Here is a 12991-nt window from a genome sequence, read left to right as displayed (position 1 = left end):
GAATATAATTGCTTCCTTCTTCCCCTTGTACTCCCTTCCGTCATCCAACCCTTGGCTCCCTTAAGTTGAACATTTTCCAGTACTCTTACAAGTTTAAACACTGCATTTATTTAAAAAAAGAATTAATTCTTATTGCTTAGACTCTTTATTAGCTAATATGAAGAGGCTCATACAGGTAGGGTACTTGTCGAGGCAGAGTACTTTACTTCGTCTCGCAGTGCTAGCCCCGTGAAGTTGTCCCGTCTAGCTGCGTATTCCCCAACGTTGGCCAGCCCTGGTACCACACAGCAGCTCAGAGCACTGCGGTATATGCTCATGTCGTGAGCATCATACCACTCGTCAGTCTTCTCGTCATAGCACTCGACATTAAAGGTGGTGGTAAAGCCATTAAAGCCACCCACCACAAACAAGAGGTCGTCTACCACCTCGATGCCAAAATTGCTACGAGGATTAAACATAGTGGGGATCGTGCGCCAAGTGTTAGCCACTGGGCTGTAGGCTTCTGCACTCCTAAGTCGATTAGCTCCGTCAAAGCCGCCTACCTGTGGACAGCAGAGGAAACACGACTGGCTGTTAACCATGGCTTCTGTTCACTGAGGATCCCCTCCCTCCTTGTAGGGACCTGTGATTTTCATACCTCCCTCTTCCACTGTCTTCTATGGATAAAAAGCTTTCAAATGCTTCCCACTGGTAGTGTAAACCTATTTGCTAAGAGAAAACCTAGGCTATCAATTTTGTTGTATGAAAGAAACTCACCGCATATACGTGTTCTCCATAAGCAATTACACCTATCCCACTCCTCCTGCTTCTCATGGGTGCTATGACTGTCCACTGATTACTCTCAGCATTGTACACTTCTGCTGTAAACAGGCATTCGTTTCCATTAAACCCACCACATATGTAGACCTGTGTGAAGAGAGTTCCAAGATGAGTAAAATTGTTAACTTCTGGGGAGTAGAAAGAGGGTGTATGTGATGGTGGCTGGGGGCCGAGGATACTTCAGATGCCAGTCTGCAGTCTGAGTTTTTTCCACACGTGCACACATTGCTTTTTAATAAGTAAAAGATAGTTACAAAGGGCCACAGTCATTGGATGAAGAGGTTAGTATTGCAAGGTGAATACCGCCACTTCTCTTTTCCAACCACCTCAAAAAACAAAGCGTTATTTCCGCCTTCCCCGGGGGTCTCACCTTTCCATAGAGTGTTGTGGCACTCGCATCACTCCTCTGCTCATGCATGGGGGCAATGAGTGTCCACTGGTTGGTCTCTGGCTCATAACGTTCAGCAGTGTTGAGACGCACGTAGCCATCAAAGCCTCCCATGGCGTAAATAAAATTGCTGAGGACTGTCACACTGACGTAGCAACGCCTGGAGTGCATTGGGGCCACCTGGTGCCAGGTTTTCTTGACTGGGTCAAAACGCTTAACACTATTGAAATAGTCCACACTGTCGAACCCCCCAATGATATAAACATAGCCTTTCAAATAGGCTGCCCCATGGTAGGCACGAGGACTCTCTTCCTCACAAGTGACATTCACCCATCTGTCTGCCCGAGCATCATATGCCTCAATGGCATTGGTGGGGCTCCCACCACTCCAGCCACCAATTGCAAATAGGATGGCATAGGGCAGGCGGGGCCTGGTGAGTGGGTTGGTGAAATCAGAATTAGAAGGGCCATTCATATTTAGGTCATACATGGCCTTCAGGGCATTTATGATGACTGGCTTGCATTCCTCACTGTCCTTGACATAGTCATTCATTTTAACATTGTTCATGAAATATTCAGCGTGCATTAAGGCCAGGCGAACCTAAGAAGGAAATACAGAAAGTCATTCAGATGAGGTGAGGTGTCTGAAAAAACCCATGTCCTTAAGCCCACAACTTCACAGCCTCCACTGAATGCACTAGGGTCATGTTTTATTTTTGTAACTTATATTTGGATGCTGAGAATGAGTGAGATAGAAGCCACCTCAAGTGGTCACAGGGCTAGTCCATTCCTTGGCCCCTGGACAGGACTTTTAGACCAGAAAAAGTTGTGGTCATTGTTGAGTGATTGGATATCTATGTCTCTCTATATAAAGTAACATGAATTAGCACCAGATGGCTACAATTGAGTGCAATGCTCATGATCTGGTTTCTAGTCCAGCTCCTGTTTTGGTTGGGGAAACTCACAGAAGCAAAGAGGTGAAAGGAAGACCTTTTAGAATTCTTTTGAAGACCTGCCTTCTCCTTCCCCCAATATCAGAATTTTGGTCAAAGAGAAAATAACTGGGGCAGAAGGAACTAGCCATGCTAGGGGTGAAGAAAGCTTCAAAATTCCAGAGAATGGCAGGGGGTGCCTTCTACATGTGTGCATCTATAAGTGACTGCCTGCTAAATCGTTTCAGTTGTGTCCAACTCTTTGTGACCCTTTGGACCGGAGCCCACCAGGCTCCTCTGTCCATGGGATTGTCCAGGCAAGTATATTGGAGTGGGTTGCCATGCCCTCATCCAAGAGATCTTCCCGACCCAGGGATCAAACCCAAGTCTCTTACATCTCCTGCATTGGCAGGCAGGTTCTTTACCACTAGTCTCACCTGAGAAGCCCACATATATAAGTATATATTTATATATATATATATTACATATAAGTATATATACAAATATAACTCTGGCATCTGTCAAACATCGGAGTGTAGTTCTTGGGACAATCCCTCTGGGATTAATGAATCAAAAGTGAGCAATTAAGGGAATTCCCTGGTGGTCCAGTGGTTAGGACTCCAAGTGAACTTCCATGCTAGGGGCATGGCTTTGATCCCTGGGCATGGAACTGACTCAGTTGGTAAAGAATCCACCTGCCATGCAGGAGACCCCTGTTTGATTCCTGGGTTGGGAAGATCCACTGGAGAAGGGACAGGCTACCCACTCCAGTATTCTTGGGCTTCCCTTGTGGCTCAGCTGGTAAAGAATCCGCCTGCAATGTGAGAAACCAGGGTTTGATCCCTGGGTTGGGAAGATCCCCTGGGGAAGGGAACAGCACCCCACTCCAGTATTCTGGCCTGGAGAATTCCATGAACTGTATAGTCCATGAGGTCGCAAAGAGTCGGACACAACTGAGGGACTCACTTCACTTCGTGGAACTAAGATCCCACAAGTCACATGGCTCAGCCAGAAAAAAGAGTGAACAATTAAAGCATCCCACAAAAAATAACTAAATGACCTTGGGAAGCAAAACTGAAATATGCTGCTTCCTATTTTGGGGGTCATGAGAAATCCATTTTAAAATGGCCTCAAATACAGCATCTTCTTGTTTGACGTTGAGCTCATCTTTCTCAATGATATCCTTAAGTTCAGTGACTGAGAGCTCTAAAAACTCTGCTGAGACTTTCACCATCTCCTCAAAGTTGTGCAGTATGAACATGTAGGCCTTCTGCCTCAGCTCAGGGCAGTAGTAGTAGTCTGTGAACTTGCAGATGCCGATACAGTTATCCAAACACAGCTCCGACTTGAGGAACTCACAGCAACCCCTGACAATACCCATGATGTTAAATTGGTCTGCAGCAGCCAAGAGTTTCTCCACGTTATCTGGTGTGATGGGGACCGTCCGGGTGTATGCATATTCGATAATCAGCTTCATCATGTCAGGGGAAATGCCAGGGATGTTGTATACCTTCTTTTCAGTGTTGTTCCAGCCACTTGTAAACAAAGCTCTGGAAGAGAGACAAAAAACTAGCAGTCACTGAAATATTTCTCTCCCATCTGCCATGTTTCCCCTGCCCCCCAACCTTTTCTTGTGGAGAGCTTGGACATTTTCTAAATAGCGCACAGTAAGTATATTGGAAATACATTGGTGTGAGGTGAGAGGGAGGAGAGTAGGCTTTACATAGTGGGCAAAAGAACCTTTCCAAGATCTTTGGTCACTTTTATTCCTATTTTCATGATCAGCAGCCCTTTTCCCCATTTTAGGGATGGAGAAATTGAGACCTACAGCTGGTAGTACGACCCAGCTCTTTTCTGTCTCAGCCCATTCTCTACCTCAATTAAAGAAATTAAACTTGAGCAAATACACTTTTAAAACAAGTATTATTCATATCCAGAATCTGATCACTTTGCACCACTCCTCTTGCTGTCTTCTTAGTCTAAGCCACCACCATCTCTTGCCTCGATTACTGCGAATAAACCCCCTAACCCGGCAGTCCTCAACCTTTTTGGCACCATGTACCAGTTTTGTGGAAAACAATTTTTCCATGGACTGGGAGATGGGAATGGTTTCAGGATGATTCTCATAAGGACCCTGCAACCTAGATCCCTCGAATGCACAGTTCACAGTAGGGTTCACGCTCCTGTGAGAATCTAATGCTGCCACTTATCTCACAGGACGTGGAGCTCGGGCAGTCATGAGAGTGATGGGGATCGGCTGTAAATACAGGTGAAGCTTCACCTGCTCGCCACTCACCTCCTGCTGTGCAGCCTGGTTCCTAATAGGCTGGTATCAGTCCATGACCTGGAGGTTGGGGACCCCTGCCCTAACTGATCTCTGCTTCTGCCCTCGACATCTCCAGAGTTTACAGTCTTATCCCAGCCCCCAAAGTGATCCTTATGAGTTTATGCTCCTCTTCCACTCAGAAACTTCCACTTGCTTCCCTTGTTATTTACAGAGTAAAATACGAAATCCTTATCAGGGACTACAAAAGACCCCTGAGATCTGGACCATGAATACCTCTCTAATCATATTTCCTCTCGCCTTCCTTCTCACCTTATTCCAGCCCTGCTGGCCTTGCTTTCCTTGAATACACCAGAGATGCTTCCATCTTGGGCCCTTTGCACTTTGCTTTCTACTCGGCCTGGAAGGCTCCCCACGCGCCCCCAGATTTCTGTTATTTTCCAAGACGTCACCCCCTGGAAGTCTTTCCTCAAATGTCACTTTGTCAGCAAAGTGGTAATCCTATTTAAAATGACTACCAGCCACTCCCTATCTTCTTTTCCCCTAGCAATTATGATCTGATATATATTTTATTAAATGCCTATTCCCCCTATTTGAAGGTAAATTTAATGAGAACAGGAATATTTATGTGTTGTTTTGTTTCTAGTACCTGTCACAAAATGGGCACTCAATAAGAAATTATTGAATGAATAAATGACCACTATTCCACAATTATTTATTGGGTACCTTCTAAATAGCTAGGTACTTTTCTAGGTGTTGCAGAAGGCCCTGCTCTAATATATTTTTGCATCCTTTTTCTAGGAAGTTTAAGGAAATATGGACTCAGAGATCAAATTCTCTGTCAAAGAAGTCTGCAAACCTATAGCTTCTGGGCCAAATTCAACCCATCTCCTCTATTTTTGTCCTGCCCAAGAGTTAAGAATCTTTTACATTTTTTTTTCTTTTACATTTTTAAATTGGGAAAAATATTGTGACACCTGGAAATTATAATAAATTCAAATTTTAATAATCAAATAATTTTATTGGAACACAGTCATGTCTTTTCAGTTAGAATTGTCCATGGCTATTTTCCATTTTTTCTTGATCTCTTCTGCTTCTACTAGGTCTCTACTGTCTCTATCCTTTATTGTGCCCATCTTTGGATGAAATGTTCCCTTGGTATTTCCAATTTTCCTAAAGAGATCTCTAGTCTTTCCCCTTCTGTTGTTTTTCTCTATATCTTTGCATTGTTCATTGAAGAAGGCCTTCTTGTCTCTCCTTGCTATTCTGAAACTCTGTGGTTAGTTGGGTGTACCTTTCCCTTCCTCTCTTGCTTTTTCTCTTCTCTTCTTTCTGCAGCTATTTGTGAAGCCTCCTCAGGTAAACACTTTGCCTTCTTGCTTTTCTTTGGGATGGTTTTGTTTGCTGCTTCCTGTACAGTATTACAGACCTCTGTCCATACTTCTTCAGGCACACTGTTTACTAGATCTAATCCCTTGAATCTATTCATCATCTCCAATGCATATTCATAGGGGATTTGATTCAAGTTGTACCTGGCTGGCCTAGTGGTTTTCCCCGCTTTCTTTAGTTTAAGACTGAATTTTGTTAAGAGAAGCTGATGGTCTGAGTGACAGTCATTTCCTAGTCTTGTTTTTGCTGACTGTATACAGCTTCTCTGTCTTTGACTACAAAGAATGTAATCAATTTGATTTCAATATTGACCATTTGGTGATGTCCATGTGTAAAGGTGTCTCTTGTGTTGTTGAAAAAGGGTGTTTTCTATGACCAGTGCATTCTCTTGGCAGAATTCTGTTAGTCTTTGCCCTGCTTCATTTTGTAATCCAAGGTCAAACTTGCCTGTTACTTGCCTGTTAGGTTTTCTTGAATTCCTACTTTTGCATTCCAATCCCCAGTGATGAATAGAACATCTTTTTTTGGTGTTAGTTCTAGGAGGTCTTCTACATCTTCACAGAAGTGATCAACTTCAGCTTCTTTGGCATCAGTGGTTGGGGCATAGACTTGAATTACTGAGATGTTGAATGGTTTGCCTTGAAAACGAACCAAGATCATTCTGTCCTTTTTGATGTAATATCCAAGTACTGCATTTCACACTCTTTTGTTGACTATGAGGGCTACTCCATTTATTCTGTCGGATTCTTGCCTGCAGTACTAGATATAATGGTCAACTAAATTAAATGACTGCTGATGGAAGTAAAGTCTGATGCTGTAAAGAACAATATTGCATAGGAACCTGGAATGTTAGGCCCATGAATCAAGATAAATTAGAAGTGGTCAAATAGGAGATGGCAAGAGTGAACATTGACATTTTAGGAATCAGGAAACTAAAATGGACTGGAATGGGCGAATTTAATTTAGATGACCATTATATCTACTATTGTGGGCAAGAATCCCTTAGGAGAAATAGAGTAGCCCTCATAGCCCACAAAAGAGTCTGAAATGCAGTACTTGGGTGCAGTCTCAAAAATTACAGAATGATCTCTGTTCGTTTTCAAGGCAAACCATTCAATATCACAGTAATCCAAGTCTATGCCCCAAACACTAATGCTGAAGAAGGTGAAGTTGAATGGTTCTATGAAGATCTACAAGACCGTCTAGAACTAATGCCAAGAAAAGATGTCCTTTTCATCACAGGGGACTGGAATGCAAAAGTAGCAAGTCAAGAGATACCTGGAAAAAAAAAAAAAAGAGATACCTGGAGTAACAGGCAAATTTGGCCTTGGAGTACAGAATGAAGCAGGGCAAATGCTAACAGAGTTTTGCCAAGAGAATGCACTGGTCATTGCAAATGGCCTCTTCCAACAATACAAGAGAAGGCTCTACACATGAACATCACTAGTTGGTCACTACCAAAATCAGACTGATTATATTCTTTGCAGCCAAAGATGGAGAAGCTCTATACAATCAGCAAAAATAAGACTGGGAGCTGACTGTGGCTCAGATCATGAACACCTTATTGCAAAATTCAGACTTAAATTGAAGAAAGTAGGGAAAACCACTAAGTCATTCAGGTGTGACCTAAATCAAATCCCTTATGATTATACAGTGGAAGTAACAAGTAGATTCGAGGGATTAGATCTGATAGAGTGGCTGAAGAACTATGGATGGAAGTTGGTGACATTGTACAGGGGACAGTGATCAAGACCGTCTCCAAGAAAAATAAATGCAAAAACGCAAAATGGTTGTCTGAGGAGGCCTTACAAATAGATTAAACAAGAAGAGAAGTGAAAGGCAAAGGAGAAGAGGAAATATATACCCATCTGAATGCAGAGTTCCAAAGAATAACAAGGAGAGATAAGAAAACCTTCCTCAGTGATCAATGTGAAGAAACAGAGGAAAACAACAGAATGGGAAAGACTAGCGATCTCTTCAAGGAAATTAGAGATACCAAGGGAACATTTCATGCAAAGGTGGGCACAATAAAGGACAGAAATGGTATCGACCTCACAGCAGAAGTTATTAAGAAAAGGTGGCAAGTATACACAGAAGAACTATACAAAAAAGATGTTAATGACCCAGATAACCACAATGGTGTGATCACTCACCTAGAGCCAGATATCCTGAAATGTGAAATCAAGTCGGCCTTAGGAAGCATCACTACGAACAAAAGCTAGTGGAGGTAATGGAATTCCAGTTGAGCTATTTCAAATCCTAAAAGATGATGCTGTGAAAGTGCTGTACTCAATATGCCAGCAAATTTGGAAAACTCAGCAGTGGCCACAGGACTGGAAAAGGTCAATTTTCATTCCAATCTCAAAGGCAATGCCAAAGAATGTTCAAACTACCGCACAATTGCACTCATCTCACATGCTAGCAAAGTAATGCTCAAAATTCTCCAAGCCAGGCTTCAACAGTATGTGAACTGAGAACTTCAGATGTTCAACCTGGATTTAGAAAAGGCAGAGGAACCAGAGATCAAATTGCCAATATGTTGGATCATCGAAAAAGCCAGAGAGTTCCAGAAAAACATCTACTTCTGTTTTATTGACTATGCCAAAGCCTTTGACTGTGTGGATCACAACAAACTGTGGAAAATTCTTCAAAAGATGGGAATACAAGACCAACCTTACCTGCCTCCTGAGAAATCTGTATGCAGGTCAAGAAGCAACAGTTAGAACTGGACATGGAACAATGGACTGGTTCCATATTGGGAAAGGAGTACGTCAAGGATGCCCTGCTTATTTAACGTATATGCAGAGTACAGCATGTGAAATGCCGGGCTGGATGAAGCACAAGCTGGCATCAAGATTGCCAGGAGAAATATCAATAACCTCAGATATGTGGATGACACCACCCTTATAGCAGAAAGCAAAGAAGAACTAAAGAGCCTCTTGATGAAGGTGAAAGAGGAGAGTGAAAAACCTGGCTTAAAACTCAATGTTCAAAAAACTAAGATCATAGCATCTGGTCCCATCACTTCATGGCAAATAGATGGGGAAACAATGGAAACAGTGACAGACTTTATTTTCTTGGGCTCCAAAATCACTGCAGACAATGACTGCAGCCATGAAATTAAAAGACGTTTGCTCCTCGGAAGGAAAGCTATGACCATCTAGACAGCATATTGAAAAGCAGAGACATTACTTTGCCAACAAAGGTCCATCTATTCAAAGCTATGGTTTTTCCAGTAGTCATGTATGGATGTGAGAGTTGGACTATAAAGAAAGCTGAGCGCCAAAGAATTGATGCTTTTGAACTGTGGCATTGGAGAAGACTCTTGAGAGTGTGTTGGTCAGCAAGGAAATCAAACCAGTCAATCCTAAAAGAAGTCCTGAATATTCACTGGAAGGACTGATGCTGAAGCTGAAACTCCAATACTTTCGCCACCTGTTGCAAAGAACTGATTCATTGGAAAAGACCCTGATGCTGGGAAAGACTGAAGGCAGGAGGAGAAAGGGACGACAGAGGATGAGATGGTTGGATGGCATCACCAACTTGATGGACATGAGTTTGAGCAAGCTCTGGGAGCTGGTGATAGACAGGGAAGCCTGGTGTGCTAAAGTCCATGGAGTCACAAAGAGTTGGACACGACTGAGTGACTGAATGGAACTGAAATTAAATTCGCCCATTTCTGTATATTTTAGTCCACTGATTCCTAAAATATCGATGTTTATTCTTACCATCTCTTGTTTGACCATGTCCAATTTACCTTGATTTATGGACCTAACATTCCAGGTTCCTATGCAATATTGTTCTTTGCAGCATTGGGTTTTACTTTCATCACCAAACACATCCATAACTGAGTGTCATTTCCACTTTGGCCCAGCTGGTTCATTCTTTCTGGGGCTATTAGTAGTTGTCCTTCACTCTTCCCAGTAGCATATTGGACACTTTCCGACCTGGGGACTCATCTTTCGGTGTTGTATCTTTTTGCCTTTTTATACATTTCATGGGGTTCTCATGGCAAGTATACTGGGGTGGTTTGCCAGTCCCTTGTTTAGTCAGAACACTCCACTGTGACCCTACACATCTCAGATGGCCCTACACGGCATGACTCATAGCTTCACTGAGTTATGCGAGTCCCCAAAAAGGCATCCAGAGTCAGACATTCTGGAGGGTGAAGTCAAGTGGACCTTAGAAAGCAGTGCTGTCAGTAAAGCTAGTGGGACTTCCCTGGTGGTCCAGAGGTTAAGAATCTGCTTGCCAATGCAGGGGACACAGGTTCAGTCACTGGTCCAGGAAGATTCCACATATTGCAGAGTAATTAAGCCTGTGTGCCATAGCTACGGAGCCTGAGCTCTGCAATGAGAAGCTTGTGAACTGCAACTAGAGTGTAGCCCCCACTCTCCACAACTAGAGATAGCCTGCACGCCTCAATGAAAACCCAGCAAAGTCAAAAATAAAAATATAAATTATTAAAAATAAAGTTAGTCAATGTGATGGAATTCCAGTAGATCTATTTAAAATCCTAAAAGATGATGCTATGTAAGTTCTGTACTCAATTTGCCAGCAAATCTGGAAAACCCACTAATGGCCGCGGCACTGGAAAAGGTCAATCCTCATCCCAATTCCCAAGAAGGGCAGTACTAAAGAATGTTCAAACCACCAGACAATTGTACTCATCTCTCGTGCTAGTAAGGTTATGCTCAAAATCCTGCATGCTAGACTTCAGCATTACATGAACCGAGAACTTTCAGATGTCCAAGTTGGGTTTAGAAAAGGCAGAGGAACAAGAAATCAAATTGCCAACATTCACTGGATCACAGAAAAAGCAAGGGAATTCCAGAAAAACATCTACCTCTGTTTCATTGACCACACTAAAGCCTTTGACTGTGTGGATCATAACAAACTGTGGAAAACTCTCAAAGAGATGGGGATACCAGACCATCTTACCTGTCCCCTGAGAAACCTGTATGTGGGTCAAGAAGCAACAGTTAGAACCCTGTGTGATTCAGGATTGAGGAAGGAGTATGATAAAGCTGTTTGCTGTCACCCTGTTAATTTAACTTACATGCTGAGCACATCTTGAGAAATGTCAGGCTGGATGAGTTACAAGCTAGAATCAAGATTGACAGGAGAAACATCAACAACCCCAGATATGTGGATGATAACACTCTAATGGCAGAAAGTGAATAGGAACTAAAGAACCTCTTGATGGGGATAAAGGGGGAGAGTAAAAAAAGCCGGCTTAAAACTAAATATTAAAAAAACTAAGATTATGGCATCCAGCCCCATCACTTCATGGCAAATAGAAGGGGAAAAGGTAGAAGCAGTGACAGATTTCCTCTTCTTGGGCTCTAAAATCACTGTGGATGGTGACTGCAGCCATGAAATTAGAAGACAATTGCTTTTTGGCAGGAAAGCTGTGACAAATTTAGTGTGTTGAAAAGCAAAGACATTGCTTTGCCAACAAAGGTCTGTATAGTCACGGCTATGGTCTTTCCAGTAATCATGTATGGTTGTGAGAGCTGGACCATAAAGAAGGCAGAGCGCCGAAGAATTGTTGTCTTTGAACTGTGGTGCTGGAGAAGACTCTTGAGAGCCCCTTGGACAGCAAGTCAATCTTAAAGGAAATCAACCCTGAATACTCATTGGAAGGACTTATGCTGAAACTGAAGCTCCAATATTTTGGTCACCTGATGCAAACAGCCGACTCATTGGAAAAGACCCTGATGCTGGGAAAGATTGAGGGCAGAAGGAAAAGAGGGCATCAGAGGATGAGATGGCTGTATGACATCACCAATACAATGCACATGAACTTGGGCATACTCTGGGAGATGGTGAGGGACAGGGAGGCCTGGCGTGCTGCAGTCCATGGCGTCATGAAGAGTCAGACACAACTGGGCAACTGAACAACAACAAAACATGGCTGCTTTCGCACTGAAAGCAGAGTGGAGTAGTTGTGACAAAGACTGTGTGGCCTGCAAAAATCCACTTAAAATATGTGCTATACCACCTTTTTGCATACCCTGCTCTAGGTTTACATGAATGAGAATTTTTAGCAACAGGTGGGACACACTTACCATATCTTCATTGGAACTGAGTACCCAAATATTTTCAGCTCATAAGCAAGATAGCTCTTTACCTTCCTGATTACAACACTTTCGGCTCAAACTTCCTTTTTCTTCTGATAAATATTTCCTGGGTTCTTTCCCTTCATCCCTCTTCCCACCCTCTCTATCCTTGTTAATTTATCACCCTGCCTGAAACAGTCTCAGATAGGGACTGAAGGGGTAGCTGAAGTGGCACGCAACCTAGGTTTAAGTAGGAAATCCAGTACAGGTGTCCAACTGTCCCAAAGGTTGGTGTGGGTGCAAATCAAAGAAAAAAAGCACCTGACCCACCAACAGCTGGTTGAAACTCAGTTGAAAACCAGAGAGGCTCTGACCCTGATTGGGCCTCTTCAGAAAACAAAGGAGCCAGTCTACAGGAGCTCAGGGCTTTGATAGGGTAAGATTGTGGGATGGGAAACATGAAATGAACCAAAATGTCTCAGAATGAGCCCAGTTCCCCCTTTGGCTTAGTTCAGCAACCCTGTTATACCTAAAGTAGGAACTGCAGCTACAGAGGATGTTCTTGTGGGCATTGAACTCAAAGCCATTGACCTTGATGACCACGTCGCAGAGCTTGCCCTCTAGCCTAAGCTCGTTGAAGATCTCACAGGTCATCGCACTCATCTTCCTCTCCATGTGAGGCTGGTGGAACCGTGTGGAGGCCGCCGCGCTCTCCATCTCCATGGCACCCTGGGATCAGCGGAGAGAGGCTGCTCTCCTAGGGTGTCGGGGAGGATTGTGGGGGGGGCCCTTTAGCCAGCTGTCGCTCCTTTTCCCTACTACATCTTTCATATAGGGCCCATCAGGCAGCCCAAGTTCCAGAATCCTGGGGCCGCAGTGAGGTCACTCTCAGGATTGTGTTCTCAGGTTCTGGAACTCTCTCCCGTCCCTGTCCTTCTTCCTTCTCCCATCCCCCAAGGCACCACTCAGGTTGAAGACCACCCCACACCTTCCGCAACGAGAAGAACAGGAGCCGGTGACCACCACAACCACCACATCAGAGTTCTGTTTCACTCTAACTCCTGTGGCCCCCTTCAGGTGTTCAGTTGCGCATCTCTGTAGCATCCATCTACCTTCTT

At 43.5% G+C, this 12991-nt stretch overlaps 1 protein-coding gene across 1 annotated transcript; it reads right to left on the bottom strand.

The window, feature by feature from the left end:
* Positions 1-129: 129 nt before the first annotated feature.
* KLHL10 (kelch like family member 10) lies at positions 130-12683 on the bottom strand. Its single transcript, XM_043904593.1, has 5 exons — positions 12403-12683; positions 3199-3688; positions 1190-1807; positions 757-906; positions 130-542 (listed from the first exon to the last, which is right to left on the bottom strand). Exons 1-5 carry the CDS (start codon positions 12594-12596, stop codon positions 168-170), a joined length of 1827 nt encoding a protein of 608 aa, XP_043760528.1. The 5' UTR covers positions 12597-12683; the 3' UTR covers positions 130-167.
* Positions 12684-12991: the final 308 nt, after the last annotated feature.

This window comes from Cervus elaphus, chromosome 5 (genome assembly GCF_910594005.1).
Source record: "Cervus elaphus chromosome 5, mCerEla1.1, whole genome shotgun sequence".
NCBI classification, from domain to species: Eukaryota; Metazoa; Chordata; class Mammalia; order Artiodactyla; family Cervidae; genus Cervus; species Cervus elaphus.
Note: the sequence above shows the minus strand (reverse complement) of the source record. Positions and strands in the feature narration are given on the sequence as shown.

What these genes read in the sequence shown, in the direction of transcription:
- KLHL10 (XM_043904593.1), bottom strand. Translation starts at nt 12,596, where the DNA reads ATGGAGATGGAGAGCGCGGCGGCCTCCACACGGTTCCACCAGCCTCAC. An exon ending in AGCTGCAGTTCCTACTTTAG is followed by an intron (nt 3,689 to 12,402) that starts GTATAACAGGGT and finishes TCTCTCTTCCAG; the next exon opens with AGCTTTGTTTACAAGTGGCT. An exon ending in TTTCAGTTTTGCTTCCCAAG is followed by an intron (nt 1,808 to 3,198) that starts GTCATTTAGTTA and finishes TTTCCTTCTTAG; the next exon opens with GTTCGCCTGGCCTTAATGCA.